The sequence below is a fragment of the Phaethon aethereus genome, assembly GCF_964289735.1.
Source record: "Phaethon aethereus genome assembly, chromosome: 12".
Classification (NCBI taxonomy): Eukaryota; Metazoa; Chordata; class Aves; order Phaethontiformes; family Phaethontidae; genus Phaethon; species Phaethon aethereus.
The window spans coordinates 16,217,078-16,243,203 of NC_138588.1; the positions used below are offsets into that span (position 1 = coordinate 16,217,078).

The window sequence follows — 26,126 nt, forward strand, 5'->3', positions numbered from 1 at the left end:
GAGAGACTGCATCTCTTTTAAGTTGCCTCAGATCCCAGGGCCGTCTATGGACTTGTTCTGTTATAGTCAACTCTGAAGCAGCAGGGGAGATGCTGCACAAACTCTGTCACAGCTGTGACCGCTCCAAAGACTAGGAAGGGGAAAGAGGGAAGAAAGGCATTTTGCCAGCTCATCAGCTAATAAAGGCTGGAAGAGAGAACAGGTATTAGATGCAATATGTCTGTTTAAAATGAATAATAAATTGCTGAATGACTAAAAATGTTGCAGTGACGTGGAGGAGACCTGAGCTGTGCTTGTGTCATGTAATGCCATGATAACATTACACAGTTCTGGCAGAAAAGTTTTATAGTTACTTACATGAAGTCCTAGACTTAGTTTTTATCCATACATTTCTGTCTAGTTCTAAGTTTGTGTAGTGAACTGCACCAGAAAATGAGCTTTGAAGCACAGATTATCAGCATTTTGGTTCTAAATGTATCTACTGGGAGAGAGGACTTTTCTCCTGTTGTTCAGCATGTGTTGACTTTGCTTGGAACAGGATAAGTTGTGTAGCCTAGACCTAGGTATGGCAATAAAAGAATTCAGAATGAATCTTTAAAAAGTAGCTTAGCTTTTCTGCAACCACAGTAGAACATCTTAAATGAGATGTTTTGCCGGTGAGAGCATGGTGTTTTTAAACCTGGGGTTGTATTTGCTTGTTAATGGTAACTAGAAATTAAAGCTGTGATTTGTACCAGTGAGTGCATCTTTCTCGGCAGCTTTGCTAAAAATAAACGCGGTTCTAACCGGGACGAAGCACATCTCTAGCGGCTGTGACTTGGAAATGCTAAATTCGCAGCTGTTCTAGCTCCGCTCCCCTTGTGTAAAGGGCGCACCAGCGCTGGCGGCGGGGCCAGGCGGCGCCCCGGTGACCGCGAGGTGCTCCGGCGCGGCCGGCAGGGGGCGTGCGCCTCGCGCGTACCGGCGGAGACCCGCTTCCGGTGAGCCGCAGCGTTGCCGTCTTGTTCCCCCCGACGAACTCGTCCCCCATCTCTTTCGAAGCAGAACTTCTGTGAGAAGATTATAAAATGGCCCTGGAAACGTCTACTGAAATACGGCTCGGTGTCGGTTAGTACCGGTAGGGACAGTAACAGTGCTGTGTTAACGTTACGGTGACTTTGACCTCTGCTCAGAATGTGGTATCGTTAGCGTTAACAAAGCATTGAATAGGCTGTGTCAAAATACTCCACTTCCTAGACTAGCCCACCACTTTCTGAAGTCACACAGCTGTAAAATCAAATTATTACTTGCTTCAACACCCACCTGAAATTATTCTCATTGGACTGCGCTCTACTCCTCTCAGAGTTGGCACTTTCTACTGCTTCTGACCAAAATACCATTTCACATTTAAGGAAATGCAATTCAGGGAACTTGCGGGGTGTACTAGACAGGAAGTAACTCCTGTCCTGGCATGTTAAAGTGTAAGAAATGTTCTGGTTGCAATTACTGTTGTGGCCGTTTCTGGTTTTGGGTTGTGGGTTTTTTTTTTCCCCCTACCACTCTTGAGCATACAGAGGTATCAGTGAAAACGGGGGCTGATAATGAAGATGTCATTCTAATGCAGCCTGTTTTGTTGGGTTTTTTCTTCCCTTGAGCCACATTGATCATCATTGCTATCTAAAATGGTAACTAAGCAATAGGAGCTGTAGTATGTTCTAATCATCCTTGTAAACTCATAATAATGAAACCCATGGGGTTGTTGGTGTGTACCCATAGCATTAGGAACTATGGTATGATGCAGCTGATCTTTTTAATCCAACATGATAGTTCCTATCTCATTATGTACTTGGTAGCTGCCACATTTTACAGTAGTCACAGTTGTCTGACAGAAATCATGATGGCTTTATCCTATGGCTTATGGGTTTTTGTTGTTGTTAGATGAACCACAGTCTCAAGACAAAGTAGAAGTCTAGTATTAGCAAAACAGTTTTAACAGAGTAAGCTGACAGGTGATGAGAAAATGTCACCACTTACTTAAAGGCATGGAAGTTATTAGTTTATGAAGACTGAAATGTGTCTGAAAGTGTTAGCACATGCTGACAGTTTGGAAATTGTTAAAATAAGTAGCAGTGGCCACTTGTTTCTGATTTCTTTCTTATTTGATCAAACAAAAAAAAATGCTCTAGATATGCTTACAATATCTTATGGCTAACACTTGGTGCACAGTGGGGAAAAGTGACTGCCATCAGTACAACTGAAAAGACACCGTATATATGCTTAATTTTGCTGGCGGGCCAACTCCCTCTACTCTTTGTCTTTAGGGACTGGAAAGCCCCCTACTTGGGCACTCTGTGTGCTTCTTTTGATACTGGAAATCTACAAATTCTGTGTATGCTTACTTGCTATTTGTTTGTTTTCTATGAGGTGTCTAATGCTCACTAGATGCAACGATGTAAGTAATACGCTCAATCAGTAGGCTAACAGGAGCATTTAGTACAGCACGTCCTCTAAGGAGCTTGTCTACTGCCTGATGGCGGGGAAGGGTCTGTTGGTACAAAAAGTAGCTCTTGATACAGTTAAAAATAAGTGATTTTTTGTTGTTGTTGCCTCTAAGAACCCCCATTCATGTGGATCACTGGAGGAAGGGACTGAGCTGTACCACCTAATGCCTCGGAATAGTCCAGGGCTGAGGGCAAATGTGTTAAGGGGCTGCAGAAGGACAGGTGGGAAACTTGTTCAAAGTTTGACTTAATCTTGATTTCCTCTCAGATTACCCCAAGTACAAGCTCTTCCATATTTGGCAAAATGATGTGCTGTCAGGCCTGGGAGCTCGGGTCACAATTGACAGCTCAGTAAAAATATTATGACTGCTTAAGTGGTAAGTAAGTGAATAACAAGAAAAATCCTTGGATGTGGCATGTCACTGCTGCGTTACTACAGTGGACTACGTATGTTAAGGGTGAAAGAATGCAACATCAGAACGGGATTGTGGGAGACTTTGAAATACTTGGTCACTTTCTTAGCCAAAACTCTTACTACAGCAGCGTCTCTGGTTTTATTTCAAACTTTTACATCACCTTCAGGGGATCTATGGTGCTCTAGCTGTTGTGGTAAGCGAAGGAGGAAGTCATCATCAAGGAGAAACAAAAACTACTTATTCAAAACCAGATTATTTTTTTTTCCCCTGCAATTGCTGAATAGGCAGAAGTCTTTGACAGTTAAGTGGCACTCAAATTCCCACTATACTAAAGCTCCACTAATGTTCTACAAGAGAGTGGAATATAAGGGCTGAGTTGAAGAAAAACTTAAAATTTTGTAAGGCCTTTAACATTCTGGAGCAGTAAGGTCCTATAAATACTTCACAGAAGACTTCTGTGTTCATGACTCCACAGTTTTTTGCCTGCTTCTGGATTTTCAGTCAAGATCTGGAGCAACTGGTTTCAGAGTTGAGAACAACTTGTTCTGCTTCCCTCTGTTAAGTCCCTGCTTTCTCAGTTCCATCCTCCTGCTACTTCTGGTGAGTGTTTTGATGCTTTTGGGTCTTGGCTACTGGGAAATACCTAGTTACAACAGTAAGACATGCCCACCCCCAAATCTTGTGGGATTGTCATAGCAACATATTCTGGAAGGCTGCAGCTTCCAACTCCAAACAATGCTGAAATAATCTCGAATGTCACGCTGCCAAGCCTTCCTCCTAAAAAGATGTACAAGTCTGGTATATGAGGCAGGGAGTCAAAGCTGAAACAGAAGGACTATTAGCCAGGATTTGTGGTCATGACAGTTGCCATAAAATAGCACATCTGCTGTTGATGATCTGTAAACCAGAAAGGAAACAAGGCCTAGTTAAACGCTGCCAAGCGTCTTAATAACCTTAAGTAGAAGGTAGCACGCAAATTTAAGATCTTAAACTAAAACTGGTTCACCTTCATTCCTAGAGGCCTGCGACGGAATAGGTCTTATGAAATTCCTATGGAGGATGATGACAGCTTTGAGTACAGCTCAGTAGCACAATCTGGTCAGCTATGTACACAATATAAGTTTAGCAATCCTGGAGTGTGTGAAGCTATTTACAAAAACTGACAACTTTTTTTTCTCCGAGTGAATGTGACTCTTACCCAGCTGCTCCTTGGTCAGGTACTTTCAGGAAATCCAAGCTTTCTGGTTGCTGCGAAATCTTTCCTGATCCTCCTGACAGTTGCTGTGGTAAAGTTGGTCGTGTCATATTTGTATACAGGTTTTTCTGATTGGCCCGTTGATTTCCTGGGACATGGGGAAGTGGGACAAACTGTGGGGGATTTATTACTCCATTTTGCTGCTGGCCTAGAAGGAAATAAAGTGTGAACACACCCAATCCAAGCTATAACTTGGTATATAAAGGTAAACTTTTCCTGGTGTTGATGACTCAGCTGTCAGTGAGACTTGGCTGCCAAGGAACTTGAAAACACAATAATGTTGAAATGTTAAAGTGTCATTTATACACAGTTTCAGCTCTGCTGGTTATTGATTTTTGGGTTCACATCTTCATGGACTTGTGCTCAAGTTTGAGACGGGTGCATTGAACATTACAATCAAGCAAGAGGATCAGCTCTCGGCTGAATTCAACCTTATTAACGTTAGCTAGCATGTAACCACCACACCTCCATCTAAAACATGGCATAAAATTTTATCCAGGTAAGGGTTGATTGATCTAAAGCTAGCTAAAATTGCTGGGGGTCTCTCCTTCTTTTAAAGTTCAAACTCCACCCAATTCCCTTGAACACTGGGGTAGACTGTTTTTTAAGTTAAGTTGCTATAAATATTTGCCTATATTAAAAAGCAAAGGCTTTTTTTGTGGTTTTGTTTGTTTCCTTTTTTTTTAAAAAAAAGCCTTGTTGCTACTTTGATAGCTCAAAAGGAGTTTGAATTTTCTAGGTGATGACAAGGGTAAATGCCTTTAAATAATTATGCCTCTAACTTGAATTTAAAACAAACTGACCTGTGTCTGAGCTACTTGCAGGATCAGGGCCTAAGGAGCTCAATTCTGCATGCTTTGTATTCCTAAAACCCCCACTGAATAAAATGGGAGCTATGCTTATATTAAAAATCAGAGTGGTTAATGCTGTGGGTGATCCTTTCCTTTTTGCCTTGTGATTAGGCCTGTTGAAAATTAGCAGAATTAATAGAGTGGAGAAGTCATAATTGTGACACTTGGAAAAGATGTACAGCATTCAACAGCTGGTCTGTGCTTCTGATATTCTCTTGATACGGTGATAGGGCTTAAGTAGTCAAAAACTGGTACATAAAGCTCACTTTGGGACCCAAGCTAGTATGGCACATACTTCATGGTTCTATAAATGAGGGTCTGTTTACTAAAATAGACTTTCCTTGCTTTAACTCATCCTGTATAAATATATTTACTATCTGTGTTTGCAGACAGGTCAACTCCTTTAACTACAGTAATTTCCTACTTTACTACAAGCAGTTCTTGCAGATCGTGTGGTCTTGGTTGGATTCATACGGCTATGAGGTTTCACTACGATTGGGAATCGTCTAGTTAACTTGGTGACCAAGACCGGTTGCACACCCAACTTATACCATTAGCATTGTGCTTCTCAATAAACAGCAGCCAACTGAAAGAGAACCCTTTGTTTAAAACAAAACAAAAAAAACGAAAAACTCTGGGAGTGCAAGTAATAAAAGTACTTGGGAAGTGTTGGGTCAATGGAATATTGTTCTCTCTGAGTTTGCAGGCTAGATTAATTGTATCTCCGAAGGGCAGAAGTGAAACACCCTAATGACATCAACTCCCATGCTGAAAAAGCCATGCTGGCTTACTGGCACAGTTGATATGCCTCAGCATTCAGTGTACACAAAAAGTTGTTACTCAACAGGGTAGGACAATGAGACATAAATTGCCTTCTATTGTTTATTGGCACTGAAAGCAGTTTCATTGCAAAGCACTGTCTATGGCTTGCTAAGCATATAGTGTTTACCCTAGAAAGGAAAGTGGAAAAGGCTACGGGGTTTGTTTTAGATTCAGTGTTTTGCAACTACTAAGTGGCTGAACGTGATGGCATCCACGACAACCAGGCTATCTCTGGAATACCAGTTCGGCTGGCTGCAGACTCCAACAGTACACTTCATAAAATGCCTACAATGTATGTTTTCCAGACAGGATCTTTTGAAGAGGATTTGAAACCTTTACTATGATTTTTTTAATGGGTAAAAATTACCAGATGACAAGAGTAAAGTGAAAGCTGGAATATGGAATTTTGGTTTTGCCTGAGGCTAAGCGGACTTACCAGGAGGCGGCGGTGCGGCTCTCATAGGGTAAGTCTGACTTTGAGACCTGTTGGAATACCCTCTACTTTGGGTAAGGTTCCGTCTAGTAGGACCTAAAAGAAACCAGCAATATTTTGTTACCCTTTCACAATGACATTAATTAGCTAAGTCCTCCTGGCTGCCAGACCCCTCTTCTGTGATCAGAAAGAGCTGCTCTTTGGGAATAATGAATCTGACTCCTACAGTGTTGGGCCGGTTGTGTTAATGCTTTAGGTGCAACATGGATGACTTGGGCATATTCTCCTTTTTGTGATCCAGTTCAGCCACAGGATATAAAGTAAAGCTGTCTCAAGACTACAGTAAATGAGGCCCAAAAGACTGTTAGCTTTATGAACTTGTTTATAAACTGTGGACAGCTGGCACAGTAGTCATTTTGACTATACTGTTTCTGATCAACAATTAGTATGAGAAGGTGGTAGGACACGAAGCCCGAAAGGGTGGTATATTTGCAGCTCAATCTTTGGTGATGTACAGAGGTTACCTTTCCTCATATTGCAACCTGTCCTGTCCTGATGCAGACCTTTCTTCATCAGCCAGACTGTAGGAACTGCAGGAGCTCAGAGCAGAGTGAAAGACTCTTTCCCAAAATGCTTGGCTAATTGTGCCATTTGTACTGTCACGTGATAAATGCCCTCATGTCTTTTGCTGCAGGGCAAAGAATTTCAGACATTTCAGAAACAGCTGGTATACAGTGACAGTAACAAAGTGAAAGTTAACAAAATGCCAGCATGACCATAGAGCAGCAGCAGGGAATTCTGCTGTATCATTAGGATCTATAATTTGGATTTGTTACAGAGAAATAATAAAGAGCATGCTGAGGCTAGAGGCAAGCAAGGAGAGGAGGAGTCATCCATTCTCTAAATTTCTAAACCACTCAATTAATTTCTAAAGGAAACTCATACTTACGGGAATTCTTTGGTAGCCCTGGTCCGATGCTGATCTGCAGCACTTTATTACTTGGCTTGAGAATAGCTATATCTCCTTGGCCTTGCATGAATTGCACTTGTCGAGAACCAGCACTACTCCAGGGCCCCCAGCTCTCCTTTTTCAGCTTCACTTCAAGTCTAATAGAAGCACATGAACACATAACCAAAAAAGCAGGAAGCATTTCCATGTCAAATCAGGACAGTATCACTTCACAGCAGATAACTTAGAAATAGAAATAAGAGAAGCTTAGACTGAGAATCTGTATTCCCCAGGTGACTTAGCTGACATAAGCCACCTGATTAAATCTCTCTCTCATGCTTTTTAAAATGCTGTTCTTAACTGATATTTCAACTTTCCTGGTAGAGCTACTCAAAGGAAGTTTAACAGGATGGACAGTACAGTGAGCTTTGAGGAAAAATGTGCAAAGGTCTGAGTAAGAGATCTTATCTGCCATCAAACATCACTGCCTCTGCAGCAGACTCTCCTGGAGCAAGCTAGAGGGCTCTGTTCCTAAACGTTCTTCTGTATCTACCATTAGATGTATGTATACATTAGATGTGTATATATATGTATATACATTGGCATGTATATGCCAATATATGCTTTAGGAGTGGGCCTTGTGCATGTTCTGGGAGTAAACCTTTTTGCATACATATACTTCAGTCTTTCCAATTCAAATTTTTTTTCCATGCACCCGTGTGTGATAATAATCTCCTGTTACCTTTTATAGTTCTTCCACTTTTTTGAAGGGAATGAAATAAACATACAAAGCCAGGGCCTGTTGTTGCTAATCAGCTTAAAAGGTAGGCATATTAACAAAAGCACATGTTGTGGGGATAGTTTCCAGCATGTCCTTAGAGCTAAAGTGCAGATCAAACATGCTCTAGGCTTTTCAGGCTTGTTTCTAAAACATGTTCCCAATATCATTTACTTAATGAGGCTCCTTTGAAATTACCCTCTCACCCTGCAGTTCTCTGTTCCTATAGCAAACCAGAATTTCAGATTGTTACCTTATGTCTCCAGAATTGTGTTTCAAACTCTTCTTCATGATTTTTCTACTCCTACGTCACGGTTAAGGGAGTAGGAAGAGGATGCTCCCTTCTCATGACGGGAAGCAGCAGCCAGCACAGAGATGAAGAGCTTGCACTACGGTTGCACATTCATTGTGCAATGACTGGCCTGGCCCTTGCTGTAGGGTCACAGCTCTGCCGGCACAGGGCTGCACTGAAGCAGAAAGCTGCAGAGCCTTTGAGCCGGATCCCATGTTCAGTAAAATGAAGGCAACTTTTCTATGCATGTGCACAGTAGAAAGTGGCAGACGGCCCAGGTACCATCCTAACCTATTACTCTGATGAGCTAATCAGAAAGCCTGGTCTCCTTGCACATATAGATTTTTACACTGTGCTGCCTCTTGCACTCACTTACCTGCCTTGGCAGCAAGAACAAAGATAATGTATTCTTAAAAGCCCACTGAAAAAACCGTAACTCACGTGTTGCTAAATTTCAGAGGTAGTTTTCTTTGTGTTTTCTCTTCGTATCGTTTTGATAAGAGGCTTAAAAACTCCGTTTTGAAGACTGACTCGAGCAAACTATCATATTCCTGTTCATGTAGAATGAAAACGTCATCCTGCATTGTGCTGAAAAGAAATCGCAGCATATGCCATTCAGATTAAAATTTCATCAGAAAATACAGCCAGCATTATAGTCACAGTTGCAGAGTGCTCATGGTTAATTTTTAAAAACATAAAGTCCAAGCAGCATTAATTAGAGAGTCTTGCTTTCTGAGAGCAGGCTTGGGTTTTTTTCATATATTCCATTATCAACTCCTGAAACAATTTTTTTTGAGACAGGAATACTACTTCATCATTTTACAGTAGTCACTGTTATCAAAAGAACATGTGCTATTAAAGGTACAATTAAAGTCCATCTCCAGTAATGGCAAAACTTGTGATTAAAGGTGAGTTGGAAACTTGATGGTTACTGAAGTAAGACTGAAACACAAAGCAAGCTAGTTTGGAATGAAAGCTTTCAACTTTCCATTGGCTTTAGCTTGGACTGGTTTGGCACAGTAAAAAACACACGTCAGGATCCATTGCCACCTTTAGATCAACTCCTATTTACACCTGCTGAAGATGCTGCAAACCACTTCACAGGAAAAGATACCCACATCAGTAATTTGCCAGTAATTTGACTTCTGCTCTTCCAGCATGCCCACAGTAAACACAGTTCTGTTGTGTCCTAGCCAGGATTACCATTGTTCCAGCACGCTTGTAATTTGTTTGTATGCGTATTGTTTTTCCTTGTAACAGCATGCTGGCATACTTCCTAGCTGTAGCTACGTTGGTGCCTATCTGCTTCTGCGTCTTCTCTGCAAAGAGGTAGAAACAAAGCTTTCCAAACAAAACTGTAAGACCTGAAAATGGAGGCCATGGGTCCCTCCTTACTTCCTGACTTGAATAGCATCTAAGCAACCATAGGATGCTGGTTCCATCTGCTGATCCCACAGTAAACTAATTGTATTTTGAAGCAGGTACCCACATTGGCATTGGATTTTAGAAGTGACAAGAAACCTCTAATTTCATGTGTGATTTCATAACCAGTTTAGATCAAGTTAACATTGCTGTGCTGTCAGAAAGGGCAGCCTTCCCTCTGCCCGCCACCCTTTTTGTTTATGCACATTTCTGTTCCTTCCCTTGTGCTAGAATCCATCCCCACCCTCTCCTGGTAGATAGATTGATTTTCTGCTTCCCATACTTATCCATATCGCCATGCAGCAGCCTGAGTGCTAGCTAGTGTAGGAAAATGTGTGGCAGGGAGAAGCAACAGCGCAGGACTTTTGACAGCTGCGCAGAGCTGAGAATTGCTTAAACTTATCACAAAACAACTACCACATCGCCAGCATGCTGTTTCACAAAATGGCGCACAACCAATGAAGGCAAGGAGCATTGGTTAGATATTGGTAAGTATTCCTAGCAGAAAACGCGTGGCTCCTTTTGATGGCGGTTTAGTCTGCTGCAGGGAGGCTGAAGCCAAAGCTTCTCTGCTCTTTTGTCAATGTTGTTGGTCAACCTTCTGCTGCTATTACTAATATCAGAAAATACTATTTTATAACAGCAATTTATGTCAATACATTAGATACCACCTACTAAGTGAAAAAGGCAGTCTTAGTTTGCATTTCTCTCTGGAGAAATGGACTTTTGAAATCCTGTTGGATTTAGAATTAACATTCATTACGAGTTTTCACTGTTTTTTCTAACAGTATATGTAACTCTGAAGCGTGAACATCTGCACTGCAGTGGTTAAGGCTGTGGAAAACCAGGCAGGTGGCTTTGGCAGCCAGGTAAAGGGCTAGCCAAAGTTACATACCTATCACTAAGAAACAGCTTCTTTCAATGGTTTGCATAGCAATACATCACACCAAAAAAGGTGCTGACAGCTCACCTAAATCTATGCATTGCTTCAACATCTTAGAGTAACTCCAAAAGTAAACTAATTATAGCACATAAGGAACTGAAAGAACATTCAGCTCGAAGAAAAAGCCTCCACCTTCTATCGGAGACAAAATTAGATCTATTTGCCCTCATCACTGTTTTCTGATCCTAATTACCTAGCAATCAACAGCTTTCCACTCTGAGCATGCTCCTCCCTTTTCCTCTCCCAGCCAGTTTGCCCGATTGCTGACTCTATAAATCTGGAAGGGGGAAGCAGGCCTAGCTTTCTGATCCTCACTTTTCATCTGGAGACCATGACTGCCTCTCCACACTGTGAGTACCTTTTTACGCAGAATTAAAAATAGCTTCATAGGACTGCTAGAGGTGCTCTTGACTGTCAGGTATGAAAATACAATTCTAACCCGCCTGAGACATTAGGTAAAGGATGAGTCTTGCCACTGCCCGTTTTTCTAAAAATCTACCTACCACCTGTGCACTCCATAACCTCCTTTCAAATTCTGAAATCTTTCCCATAGTTTGGAAACGGGTGTGTGAAACTAAAACTTACCTAATTGGTACCAAAATAGCCATAAGAAATCTATAAAAAGAGAGTAAGAACATGACCTCCTTTCCTATCATCAAGCAAATCTAGAGCCTCAGCAAGGGTCTGAATGAGATGTGTAAGAAAAGCCCAAGACCTACAGTAAATATTATCCAACCAGTGGTCCTATTTTTGCTCATTTGGCAGAGTCTGACTTCACAATACTGTTAAGATGTCCTGTGTCACTCCTTATCAGATAAATTATGACGCTTGGTTATTTATTGTTACTAAAAACACAGTAACATTTCCATGAAAGGATGGGTTGTCATTCTCAGGGCCCTGAACAAATTCCAAGTTGGGCATTTGTACTTTAAATTGCAACTCCTTTAGTAAGTTAAATTGTTATGCAGCGTTAATTGCTGTTAATATATGTCAATAGTGCTGATTATTCTGCCTTTATTGTGTATAAGTATTGCACACAGGTTTCTTGAGATATTGTTTAGATAGCAATGCAAGAATCCAGTTATTCTCTCTCCCCCTTCCACATCTTTCATTTTGTATCGTTTTAGTTAAAATTTAATAGTGCATGAAAAATAGAACAAGTAAGAATTGAAACTTGTAAAACTTTGAGACTGCAATACAGAAATAAGAGTTAAATCCATTCTGGATAAGCCCATGAACAATGGTATTGCAATCATTTTCTTTCTGTGCAGAGGTTTGAGATTCACTTCAAAAACTAGTCAGAAATCAATTATCTTAGAGGCGTAGAAAATCTAAACTATAGGGACAATTTTGAAAACACATGAGAGAATGCAAATTTAAGCTAACACATTTTTTCCTTTGAGCCTGACGTCTGAAAAACTCTTTTGTTGTTTGTTTTTTTGTTGGTGGTTTTTTTTTTGTGTGTGTGTGTCCTGCCCTCCCCCCTACAACACATAGTAGGTAATACATGTACTACAAAAAGGCTACACTCCAGTTTTACTACTTGGAGACTGTTAAATATTAAAAGCACTAACTCTTGTTACTGAGACAAGATTACCTCAGATTTGAAAGAAGCAGTAACTTTTACAGCCTCTGCAGCCAGAGCATTGTATTAGTACTGAGCCGCCTCAATACAGAGGTAAGAGGTCCCTTGATTAAGACCCATTTTGAACTCAGGCCATACTAACACGGTAACAGGGGAAAGCCCTCTTGCACCCACAGGTTCTTTAGGGTTTGGTTTTGGAAGAGTACCTGGACAGTTTGATAGCTTGTAATTCTGAATCTACTTTTAGCATATACAATCCCCAATGTTTTTTACAAGAAAATAAAATCCATCAGCTAAGTTCAAAACGTTATTAGACATAATGTAACATACGTATTTCCTTGGAACTAAGCACATTTGCATTTGCTTCAGAAAGTTCTGTGGAACTGTTATTTACATGTGAGCAGAGTGTAACAGCTTTCACTAACTTGGCAGGCAGCCATCCTTTTAGCTGACTCAACGTGACTACGCCTTTGGAATGCTACTGGCCCAATTCTAGCGTCTGGCTGCAATCTGTTCAAGGTTTGCACAGCACACAGTCCAAACTTGGAGCACTAAAAGACAGGTTCCACTCTCATCTTTAGCCTAGATCTACTCCAGTTGCTTTGTTGCAATGTATAAAGATGTATGATGAATAAACCACAGGTTTTGAAAATGGTACCTTTCCCTAATCTTGAAATGGCTGTGAAGAATTCTGCTAAAATGTGAAATCTGGTGGTTTTAAGTACTGGATAATGCCTGTGAGAAGATTTCTGGCTATGCTAATGGGAATGTTTTATAAGCATATACTAAAAAACCCCCTTTGCAGTAGCTATTGCTACACAGTACTCAAGTGTAACTCGTATTCTGCTAAAATAGTAATTTATTTCAGTATTTAAAGTATGCTTGTGGCCCTGGATCGGTATTCTTTTGTATTAAATTACACTCAGCTACCACCTCTGGTAAACTGCAATTAACAAATGCAGAGGTATCCAGAGACTTTGTTCACTCATCTTTAAAGGGATGAAATGTTTTAGGCAAAAATCCACTGGTCTTGTGGGCAATTTCTTACTGGTTTTGCTCACGTAACTGGGTTTCTCAGCTCTGTGTGGACATCTCGGGTATGTCCTGCAGTCTGGGATTGGCTTGACATTCAGTCAACAGAAGTGATACCCAACTAGAAATAAAGGTTTTAGTAGGTCACCAGAGGGAGATCACCCCTTCAGGAAGCAGTGGACATGTACAAGGTGCAGTTCTATAAGTAAGAATTATTTCTGGGAAACAAGCTTGAGCCAAAACTTAATGGAACCTGCTTGTGCATGTGGATACATGCGTAAACGTTTGCGTGCTGGCTACAAACACAATCATCTATTGCTATAATGCACTTATTAGGGCTGGGAGTGAATATAAGGCTTCAGCTTGCTTTGTTTACAAGATTCAATTAATACAGCTTAAGAAATTCACCCTTCACCAACCAACTTATTTTCCCCCTGCCCTACACAAATTTCTACGTCAATGGGAAGATATTTTCAAGGTACTGACCTTAGAGAAACAGAAAGAATTCTCTCCACTTCCATCCTTCGCTTTAAGACTTCCTTCACTTGGCCCTTCTCTGGACCCTGCTTTATCTTTTCACGCCCAATCAGGTATATGCACTTTGGAGTGAGGACAAGATCCCGCTTCACGCTCTGAAATACAAAATTGTCTGAAAATACATACCTAGGTGGAGATCACTAATGTGATGCTGTTCCAGAGATACAATGTACTGTGATTAGGGCAATACTGTTGTCTTTGGTTCAAGTGAAAAAATAACCTGATGCAATTAATCACATGACCTCAGAGTCAGATTGCACAGGACAGGAAAGTAGCTTTGTTTCCCATTTCCCAACTAATGTAGCTTTCTGCCCAGTAAATTCCATAAAGCCTTCATCCTGGGACAGTAAGTTTGACAATGGCAATGTTCCGATTACGAGGGTGTAACTGCTTCCCTATGCATCTTTTAGGTCAAAGACACATTTTTCAAGTTGGTATCCCAGACACTATGACACTAACACGGTGGAGTTTCTGTTAAAGGATAGTAAAGACATCTGTAACTCCCTGACAGAACTAATCATTAGCACATGTTACTCTTAAACCTACCTTAAACCGCCTGTCATATTTAGTTACGGTGTCTGCAAAATCAATCTTCTCCCGTTTGCCCACAAATTGGCGCAGCTCTGGATGGTCCTCCATGCCTATGTAATCTCCCACAAAATTCCTGTTAATGCTGTTCCGTCTTCTCTCTTTCTTGTTCAGCAATAAATCTGATGCTTAAATACCGAAAATAAACATTGATTAATAGCATTTACTTAGTTTTCTGAACTCCTGATCTGAAAGAGCTAACTGTTTCAAGGAGAACTTTTTGGAAAGAAATTGCTTCTAACATGGAAAAAACAGTGAAGCACTGCTACTAATCCTTTACGTAAGGATTCATGTGATTATTAAATCTATTCCTAATGAAATACACTGATGGCAAGCTCAACAGTTCTGATAAATTGGGAGCAATTCTGGAACTAAGGAATTTCTCACTCCTTGCTGGAAGTTAAAGATTAACTCTTCCAAACCCAGAATGTTGGTCATCACATAACCCAGGTCACACAAGCAACCTTAGGCATTAGTCCTTGGATTGATTTCTATCATCTACAGACCACCTAGGTCCTGTATAAATGTAGGAAGCTCTTCCTTTTTCACTTCCTGTGGAGCATCCCTGATCTCTGTCCTGCTCAGTCGGGCTTTGTTTTGAGAGCAGAACACTGGGTAGTCCAAGAAGTCCATGTATGCAGAGCAGCCCACCTCATCAGTGGTACCTTAGGGGTCCAACAATATGCAGTCATTCCCAGACAGTCATCTGGAATGCAATGGTTTGCTCTACAGAGAACGAGAACAGTTCCTTCATCTCTTGTGGCACTCTTTCTGTTCCTGGAACCATGTGTGAAGTATCTGTCATCAGAAGTTGTGACCTACCTTCTTCTCTCATCTGTACATATTTTTTCCTGGCCACATACTTCCTCCATGCCTTCTGGATGGCCCTGGCATACCCATCGTATTTCCTCTCTCTCATCTCTTCTAACAAAAATAGCTGTACAAAGAGACAGTAGGGTGGGTCAAACATTTCACGTGACATTTTTTTAAAAAAAAAAGCCAGATTTTACATTTGACAACTTTCCAGTGCATTTCACTCTAGATCCAAGCTGGTGCCTCTACCACAACTATGGGATCCGAGATCAGAATGTTACGGTAACCTTTTCTGGAAGAAATCTCTGATGCTTGAGTGGTTCTAGCTCTTACCAGTCTACCCATTAATCTTGATACCCAATGATGAAGGAAGGGGAATATGGATTCTCCCTGAAAGAGTCCACTGGTGCAAGTCAAGGTTCTCCACCGGGCATCCATCCAGCCTCCATCTTCACATTTTCCAAAATTCCTATTTCTCTTGTCAGAATGTTACAACGTCTATGGGGATCCGTGCAATGTATAAGATACTGCACTGTGTTCACATGCAACTTTCTTCCCTGTCTGATTTTCATGCTCTCACGTCCATTGGCTCCATTCTTTCCCAGTAGTGAAGTTTGTCAGCTGGCTGCAGGATTAACAACTATGATCTTATATTTCAGTATGACATAGTAAGATTTTGGGATCTAAAATGTTATCAGAATTCAAGAGGAAATGCTGATTTATCAAAACAGAAAAACAGAAATGGAAGGTGCATCCCCTTTTTTGAGAATTTCCCAGGTCCCACTAAAACATATGCAAACTTAATGCATTAGAACAACTTCGTAATTATTGTACGATACAGCATATTTCACTATAGCCTTTTACATACTTTAGATTTAGTTAAGTATTTTCTTGCCTCATCAGAAACACAAGCATTTGGCTAACAATTATAGTACTAAATCAGTCCACTGCCATGACTGTCGATTATTATTTCCCTCTACTGTGTGTTAAATATTCATAAGGACTTTTCTTTTAGCTTTCAAGAGAGATAAAATTAGTAAAAAAAGGTATATCAAGAAGCAAACCCGGGCTTTAGGAGCCTTTGTTTAATTTGCTGCCCTAAACAATGCAAATCTAGAAAAATACCATTATTGATATTGATCTTAAAAAGGGAACTTGACTAATGCAAACCATTTCCGCAGAACCTCACTGGCTCTCATACAGAGTTATGTATTCAGATGTTTGATGGAAATGTAAATAACGAAGCCTCCTTTCTGCCACCCATAAAACCTTATTTCACAGTTGGCAACCCTCCATCTATAGCAAAGTTGTTAAAAAAAAAAAAAAATCTCTTCACAAACACACAAGCACTAGATAGGGTTTCAGCACACAGACATGAGCCTCTTGATGCAAACAGAGCCCACAGCTTCAGCAGGGGCATGATCTTGTGTAACTGAGGTTACAGTAACAATATTGATGCTGTCTCTCCTGAACTCACCATTTATTTCTCTAACAGGAAGGCCAATTGCAAAATCTCTGATGACATCTACCTATTGATAGATGTTTTCATCTATCAATGAAAACACTGAGTTAAAATATGCTGCATAAGTTATAAAATAAAGTAACTGCATAAATTCTTTCCTAAAATATGTATTATAAAGCCTCCCATCACACTCCTGAGCAAATCAAGTAATTTTCATCTGATTAAGCACAACAAGTGCTCTCTTTGGTGGTAGAAAGATGAATTTTCATTGATCGTCTAAAAGATTATTTTTCTCAAAAGTAATATAACCCTAGACAATACTTTAGTAATGAGAGATGTTTGTCTTTAATACTGAGACACGTGAATTGAGCTTTAGAACAGGACCGGATGTTGCTTAAATTACTAATTCTGGTCCCTTGTAATTACAAGCAATTAAGTTGTCTGCATTAATTCGACTACATACTTCACCAGAATGTAACCACCACAACCCTATATTAACTTGAGGTCATCAGGAAAGGACTAAAAGTCACAACTGTAATGTCCTAAGAAGAGATATCAGACATCCAGTAATGTCCAAGGCTATCACACCGACTTTGTAAGACAAAACTCCCCAATAATCTTAGGAAATAAATCGTGGCCTGTGCTACAGAGGAAGACAGTTAAAGTTCACACTTCCTCATAACTGGCTAAGTAGGATTAACGCTATACTAGAATTTCCTGCTCTGCCAACATGCACCTAAGTATTCTAATAACTTACATCTTGAATGCTACGTGCTTTATTACATAAACATGACTCTCAGATGGGAGGAATGTAAAGTCCCTGAGCAGAGATGATACTATCTGACCCTATTTATGGTAGAAACAACACAATTTCTATTACAACTTGGAGAAGTATTATCTTTTTCCCTTTAACAGAGATCTTCCTGTGTGACTGGGCACAGCAGTGTCATTGCCCGAATTACTGTTGCTGTGCAGAGCAAGAAGCATGTTTCTGGAAAAGAAAATGATAGTAATAGAAGTGTTCTACTTTTATTTTGACATGATTCTTGGTGCTTTACCTGCAGTTACCACCTAATGCTTCACTGCAAGGTATGCTATATAAACTAAGCCTAATTGCTTCTGATAAATAAGGAATACATGCTGCTGAGTAGAGCATAGTTTTTCCCTTAACAGTTTTCCTGAATAGTGACGCAAGAAAACTTTTTCCCAACAGACTCTGTGCAGTCTAGCAGCCACAGCAGCCTCGGGATGCTTCCTTAATGTCGTCTTTGAATGGGATTTCAAGCTGCAGTCATTCTGCAACATTGATTTGCTCAATGATGCGTAACATATCCTTACTGTAACTGGGGGCTATTCTACTTTCATCAGCAGTTCTTGTACTGAGGACCTATTTTCTTGGGCTAATGGTCATAGAATGTTTTCACATCGTGATATTCCTTCAAATGACATAGATTCTCCAATGGAATGTCACCAGGTGCAGCCTGACACCAAAGCATCTACATATCCCGTCTCCTCTTCTGGATGCATTTAACACTCCTTGTATTAGTGTCAAAATCACACAGGATCTTTACATACTGTGCTCGTCGTAAAAATGCCTAGAATACCTGTACAGCCTTGAGGCACCTGTGACAGACCTGCCCACCTTGACTTACATTCTTAGGTTTCTCCCACCTTACCATGCTCAACTTCTGAGTGGGCAGGCCTTTTATCTCAGCAAAACAGTTTCATATTTAAAGACTCATGTTCTGCCACACTTACAGACTCTGGAGCTTTGATGAAGACTTTGCACTTCCCAAGCTGGTATTGGTCAGGATCCATGTTGACTGACTGAAGCAGGTGGAGAACTCCTTGTTTCTCTTCTCCTTTCCAGGAAGGCCAGGTTGCTTTGGTCAGAATGGCATACCTTAAACACCAGAGAGAAAAGATTAAAACCTGACATCAAACAGCAGCAGCAGAATACCACTGATTCTTAGTCAGTATTACCCTGGCGGGGGGAGGGTTGACAATTTTGGCAAGGACTTAGAGAGGCTTGGAGTGTGGGAAGATGCACACTATTAAGATGTTACTTGTTTAGCAAGACCAAACAACTGCACTGAGAAGTGCAACAGCATCCAGGCGTCTCCCATTTCCAGATGCTAAGTTATTGTTTGTAACTGCAGTAGTTAATTCCAGAAAGTTCTGCTGTGATCACTTTAAGTCCAGGGCAAGGTTATTTGATAGCAATGATTTATGGTCCAGATTTAAGTACCTACACCCTTGGTATTCTAGATTCATTCCCGAACACGTGGCCAATTTCCCATTCAAGCCTTCTCTTTCTGTGTTACTCTTACAAAGGCCTTTCATATTTCTAAGCAAGTGGCCAGCTGATGCTCCTAAACCCACCTGTTCAACAGCTGGTCTGCATTTAGCACAGAGCCATTCTTGGCTTTGTCCCAGAAAGCCTTTGGCTTGGCCTCTAGTACAAGAGGGAAGATACAGGGATGTTGGCCCTACCTGGAGGTAACACTGGGAACTGACCACACAAAGGGCTAGGAAGGAGGCAGGGAAGTGCTGTAATAACATGTCTTTGACAGAAAGAGGTGAGTAGTCTTCTGTCTCACCGTATTCCCTTTAAGCCTTGAAAATGAGGTGGATGCCAGGCTGCAGCCCCTTTTGAACTGTCCACTTTTTCAGGCTTAACTTGAGCTTTTGGAACTACCAGGCTGGAGTTACAAAGCTACCTTGTTCCACTGCCCACCAAGGAGCACTGATGGGCTTCAGCTGCCTCAGCGTGTCTATGGATGAGTAACTTCTCTAGCAGCAGCTGTTTGGACTGGTTTAACAATGATACTGGAGAAAAGCTAAATATGTTGTGACAAATTTCTTCCCCCAAATCCTTTATATTCTTTACTCTCAACAATTTTTTTAATCCCTTAAGAGTACTTGTGTTACATAAACTAAATCATGCTTATTAGTAAAACTATTCAACTAATGAAAAAAGTGATGAAGTATGAAGTTCAGTTTGTTGTAATTCCCAAGTTCTTGTTTCTTAAGATTTAGGCAACTCTAATCAAATGCTCTCAAAAATCAGAAGGAGTTGTTAGAAAATTCATTAAGGGAATGTTCGTTACTCATTCTTGTCATAGCTAAAATGTTATCCAGCCAGGAAGCAGAAACACTGTCATGCAACTTAAATAACAATACCACACAAAGAAAAACAGCGAACGGTTAAAAAGGAATGTAGCACAAAACCCAAACACCTCTGAATAGCAAGTAGATGAAAAGAGAAAGCTAACTGATGAATAATTCAGTAGGGTCTACTGATGTTATCATGTTCACAGCTATTATTATTTTAAAAATGGTCTGGTACTATGCACGATGGTGTTACAAAGTAGCTCCTGTACCATCTTAAATATAGAAGTATATTATACATAAGCTGTTTTCAGATGTGTACACTTACATATTTATGTAATTTATCAGTATTATGGGATAAAGAGATGCAACATAGCAAGGAGTTGTAAGTTCAAGTAACTCCCAGATTATTTAACAGCCTCTTTTGCAGGTTCATCACGTACCATCAACAGTATAGCTGTACAGGTGGGTCTAAGCAAGTCTGAATTTAAAGGAGCTGATGTTAATAAAGGCATTTGAAACTGCTACCTTCCACACAACAGAATTTTACACTCTATTTCAGCATGTTACAAATTCTTTCCTACATCTCCTGAGCCGTAAAGTAGGGCACAGGGAAAAACATGACTGCAGACCTTTTAATGTAAGTAAAGCTCTCACGTACAAACTAAGAATACAGTTGAAATTCTCCTTTTTCATAAGCTGTAATTCACTTTATACATTTTACTGATATGACAGGTCTACAGGGCAGAAGAAACAGGTTATTCTGTAACATGCACCAATTAAGCACTTCACGATTTTATGTGACAATTCTATCATTGTTCAGTGCCGTTTAGAAATGGCACTTTCCTCTAATGTACTTGTGCATGCTTCCCATTAAACCGGTCATGTCAATATCCATGTATCTACTTTTTTCCAGCTTGTGCAATTTGACCTTACAGAGTATTTCAGCACAAGCACTAAGTATGTTGCTAAAATGCCTCTGAAACAATTTCAAATCATGACTGGCTCCCCTCAATTATCTCTTAGAAATTCACAGTAAGCAGTTAGGTCTCATGTCTAAATATGGGAGTATGGAGTTCAGTTTTCAGACTGGTTATGCTTTGAAACACATAGGCCTTTTCAGTGACTGTGGCTTTTTGCATGCAAATGTAAATTTTGAACATAAAAGTCTATTCAGCCCAGAAATCTCCACTTATATGGAGCTGCCAAGGAACTCCCAATGAAAACAAGTGTAGAAGCATGCATTTCCTCTCCATCCCATGCCTCAGCCCACTTTTACTCACGCCGACTCAAGGTGTCAGAACAGAGCTTGTTCTGGATGCTAGGGAACTGTGAATGGAAAGGTTGCAGGAGGAGTTTTATTCATAACAAAATGTTAAATTTAACAAGACTAACTTGAACAAACAGATTAATTCCATAAGGAATGGTTTCAGTTGCCTGTGGATCTCTACATATAAAGTGAAGTATAGACATCTATTCACCTCCCAGAAGTACCACATGGCTTTCCTTTGTGCAGACCTCTCAGGCAGATTTTGAGACCTGCACAGCCCTCACAATCAGTGTTCAACAACCGTGGAGGCTAGACTTAATACACGTTATTAATCTGATGTTTTGTCTTGGCAACAGTCTGTGTTAAGTAATGCAATCTGAAGCATATTCATGTTCATATGTCTGGGCTTGAAGATCATGAAGAAAAAGGGGTTTAGAATTGTTCCATAATTAAAATTGAGTCCATACTTTTAAGATATTTTAGGTTTGTCTACTACTAGGTGATTACAACATTCTCTGTATTATCATGAAGTATTATCAGTGGCTTTGTTCTTTGCTGTCTGATTAACTCTACTCCATTCCTTGCAACAATCGATTGGGCTTTTTTGTTTTATGTTCTCCGATGTAATGCAAAGACTTCCAACAAAAGCTCATTTGTCATGTAATGCCCCAGTTTGGGCCTTTATTAGCTGTATGTCTCAATTTTCTAAAAAATAGAAGCTGAATGTTGTATAAATCTTGAAATTGCTCTTATTTAAGAGGATTTCATTAGCTGGTGGAGGTAATTGATCATCTTAACAGCTGGTCCTAAGACACTGAAAGAAGGATTGGTCTCACAGAGCTGTGACTTGCTTTCATTCAGGGAGCAGCTGCAGTGGTTTGAGTTGTAACCATTCCCAGCTGTTTTAACACCAGTGGAAGGATAGTTACTCTTTACATTTGAGTATCAGGCATGTATTTCTTTACCTATCGTCTGTCATTGGGAAAGAAGAGTTGGGAGAATCAAAAGCTAGCAGCTAGACACTCAGATTCCAGGCTCTGCAGCTCGTAACTCTTAAGTTCCCTTGACTCTTTCTAACTTTGAGGAAGCCTCTCATCGCACTACAAAAAGAAATGAGGTCTTAACCAAGTCTACAGAAAAATGAAAAGACTTTCAAAGACACAAAGACAGTCTTAGAGACTTTCAAATCTCTGTGTAACCTAGATCATGAGCAAGGTAAATAGGGAAAAAGGAAAGGCTAAGTGGGAAATGAGAAGCTCTCACAACTTGCAACTTCTTCTCGTTCTCATCATGTAAACAACTGTGCTGTAATACTTCAAAATGAGTATTACCCTACCTCTGCAAAAACTTCTTGAAAACCCGCCTGTAGGCATAACCAGCTCTTCTTACGCGAATGTTTTCTTTCAGACCCAAGTATTCCACTTGATGTTTTACCCTGTGGACAAAAACAATGCAAGGTTTACAATTAATTTTATTTCCGAATAATTGTGGATTGAGGTATTCTTAAAAGTCTGTCTCATGTTTAAAGACTGCTGACTTGAAAATTCATGCACAGGTATATGAATCTATTCCTGCACACTCCCATACACACTGCATGGGAGGGCAAATATTCAAGGCAGGTAGACTGCATTACTGAAAGACATGTAGCAAGTTTACCCTTAGCGTTTTTTCTGAGTTTAACTTCCCATCTTCTAACTCATTTATGTATAATTTCTTAACTATTAGTACCCTTAAAAGGCCAAACAACTACTACCTCCACAACTACATAGCTGATATCCAAGGAATTGGAAAAACTGGTTTGTGTTCTTTTATTGTGGGGTTTCACCTATGTTTTACATAGTTCAAACATCAACTGTAGGTTGTTCTGGGGAAAGGACCAAATCTGATGGCCGAGAAAAACACCAGATGCCACATGTTCATTACACAAAGAATCAGAAAGAAGCAAGCCAGGCCAGTATAGTCATGAAAAGCTAGGATTCCTCCTAATTTTACCATCCTGCAAAGGAAGGACTTGAGAATAGGCACCAGACCGGCCGAAGCGTGCCGGTTCATGGCATACCTTAATTACAAACAAAATCTGAGCTGGTACCAGTCCTAAAGAAAGTGTTACTAGTTGTGGAGGGACTCTGCCACACGTGTGAACTGAAACATCATTAACCCCACACCATTACAGTTCCCTCATACTAAACACATTCATTTAGGTTCTAAACAGGGAACAAATAGGCCCCCATGAATCTCAAAGCAGAAAAACAGCAAAAGAAAGAAGCTTCCTTCTGGCACCTTTTCTTCTTTCTGGAGCTGTAGTACGTTACTTAGTGTTCCTTCTTACGTATCTTGCTAGTCTACTATTTAATGCTTGGAGATTTGATTTGAAGAATTTCAGTTATCTTCCTTAACAATGTATACCTCTTGCAATTTTACTCTGCATTTCCTTAATTTCCTCATCTAGGTCATGTGGCTGGAAGCAGTAATGTCAGTTTTTAACTCTGAAATGTGGTGTTCAGGGACTTCTGCTGCTGTTTTTTTTTTTAGAGCAAATTACAGAAGCTTTAGCTTTCAGTCAGAAATATAAGAGTCGTTAAGATTTTAGTCTTGCTAGTTTCACACACGATATATAAAAGAGCATTTCTTTACATATAATAAAAAAAGTGAGCCTGTTAAGGAGGCATTTAATTTTGGTTTTATTTACCAGATTTCTGATTTTACAGAAGATTTTTCAAATCCTGAAGAACTCTCAGATGTTATTTCTCTAGCTATTTTGAAATGTTAAATTTCAATATAAAGTGTATTGCCCATTGAGGTTTTTTCCTTTTTTTTGGTTAAGACATTCTTTTCACATGACTCATAGTATAAAGGGGAAAAAAACTTTTGAAATCTCATGCTACGAATGACAAAAGCCCTTCAGTTACTTCTTCTTTTTAAAGAACACTTTTGAGAGGTATTTTACCGAACGATGAATGATACTGCTATTTTAGCTTATAATAAAGAATTTTGCAGATTTTAATCTTGCTGTGTTCAAGGAATAAAGTATATTTTGTTCCCACTCCAAGAATGCTGGTACAGTAGACAGTTGGTGGACAAAAATACATTTTCCTGTTTATAGCTTTCCCTCCTATTCACATCTGGAATAATGCACTGGAGCAACAGTATTACTCCCATTTTCTTACTGTCCTGCCAGTATTAGAGTCCAGCAACAGAGAATTTGAGACATTTTTCTGGTTTTCCTTTTCTTTCTGAGAAAAGGCACACTGAAAATCTCCCTCCAGGCATCAACCTCAAGCAGGTCAGGGTCTGGGAATTCAGCTAATGCAGCAATTTTGAATACAAGTCCAAGTGGCTGTGCCAGGACCTGAACAAAAACACGTTTCAAGAACTCCCTAATTTTTTTTAATAACTACAGTATTACACAAGGTTTAGATATTACCCAAGGCCTATATTTCAGTGCTAAATATTCTCGAATTATTCAACAGCAGTACAAAGCTGGAGTGTCACGGCTTCTGTGCGCATGAAATAAGAGAGGCTTTGTGAAGGTTTTTTTCCTCCTTTTTCAGTAACATTTTCATTGTCTAGTAACATGCTATTAATAAGCAGATTAGATATATTTCTCCCACCACATTGACTATGGCAGCATATGTAAGATACAGAATTACATGATCATGGAAGAAAACAAAATAACCCTAAACCGACATTCAGTGAAGTGTCACATAAACTCAGTTATGTTTTGTATTTCCCTCTTTCTCACAGTAAAATCATGAAAAAATAAGTTTGAGTTGTCAGACACATACAAATTTCTCTTCTCCAGAGACGTCACTAACTGCTACAGCATATGTATCCTACATGAGGTCCTAGGATAATATATGGGAAATCATAGTTTGAAATGGGAGAGAATGTTAGGGTTTTTAAATGGGGGTAAAGGATGACCATTATACAAACTACTCCCATTTATGTCTGAGTTGGATAGTATACAATCCTTTGTATCTCACTTGTTATCAGTAGCTTCTGCATTTTCTAAAAATCATCCTCATTATGGGCAAAGAAGAAGAAAGCTTGCCCATTTTTGCTCCAAAAGGGGTTCCCTGAGAGCTGGCTTTTTCTCAGGACTAGGAGTTTGTTTGTTTGTTTGGTTTCCTAGCAACACCTTCCACAATAACAGGCCTGTTTTCCAATATGTATACGATTGATTTTAAAAGCCCCTCAACTTATAGTTTTAAGTTTTAGACCTACTTTTTCCAGGATTGCTTAGTTTCCTCCTGTGGACCCCAAAATGTGGTCCATTTGGTGGCAAGTGGAAAATTAAGTGCTGTATAGTAGGATCTTCAGGGGTGGAAAAGCTAGAGAAAGCAGGTCTACATTTTACTGCCAAGACCTAAATGACACTTTCAAGTGCAGTCCCAATTATGGCTTCTGTAAGTGCTCTACATCTGCATGTAATCGTGCTAGTCTGCATGCCAAATGGAAGGAAGTAAATTCTGGAGTGGTATTGATATGGTCAAGAATGCTTTTTATCAGACTTTGCAAGTTGTTTCACTGTGATGAATAGAACCGCTTGCTCTACCAGCGCTTTTACCAATACCAAAAGTACTTGTTATATAATAATAAACATTATCTGTGTTAGGACCTCATACTGACCACCTACCTCGTTGCAAAAAAGAAGAGTATCTTTTTTCAGATAATATGAAGATGCTATAAAGCGTCACGAAGTTAAAGACGCCTTAAAACAGATGCAATAAACCAAACCAATTACTTAGACATCTATTTAATGTCTGTATAACCACCTGGTATTATATTTTAGTGACCTCTTTTTAAAGAGCTGGCTAATGAAACTTAGAAGTCAAGTAGTAAAAAAGGAACCTTCTACATTCTTGGCTACAGACTTTTTGGTAAGTTTGATACATAAAAGCAGATACAGACATCCTGCTGGCTTGTTAGCTACCTGACAGAAGCTGTTTTCAAAGCATAAAGCCAAAGTTAGGATTGATGTATAATGCATTTGGTATGCAAATTCTACATGGAAAGCTGAGTCTTTAATATACCAATTGTGTTACTGTTATGCAATTGTTGATTATTCATAACTGACAGGAGAAATC

The 26,126-nt window shown here is 39.8% G+C and overlaps 1 protein-coding gene across 1 annotated transcript in view; it reads right to left on the bottom strand.

The window, feature by feature from the left end:
* The window catches only part of MYO1E (myosin IE), a gene marked incomplete at both ends in the record, with an annotated part of 91,813 nt that overhangs the window by 1,256 nt on the left and 64,431 nt on the right, over window positions 1-26,126 (bottom strand). Inside the window, 9 exons of the mRNA XM_082005415.1 lie at window positions 4,095-4,299; window positions 6,261-6,353; window positions 7,207-7,364; window positions 8,718-8,864; window positions 13,745-13,890; window positions 14,342-14,511; window positions 15,206-15,320; window positions 18,417-18,561; window positions 22,376-22,474. Of these exons, the coding sequence (XP_081861541.1) occupies window positions 4,095-4,299; window positions 6,261-6,353; window positions 7,207-7,364; window positions 8,718-8,864; window positions 13,745-13,890; window positions 14,342-14,511; window positions 15,206-15,320; window positions 18,417-18,561; window positions 22,376-22,474 (1,278 nt within the window). The remainder of the gene's footprint in view (window positions 1-4,094; window positions 4,300-6,260; window positions 6,354-7,206; window positions 7,365-8,717; window positions 8,865-13,744; window positions 13,891-14,341; window positions 14,512-15,205; window positions 15,321-18,416; window positions 18,562-22,375; window positions 22,475-26,126) is intronic.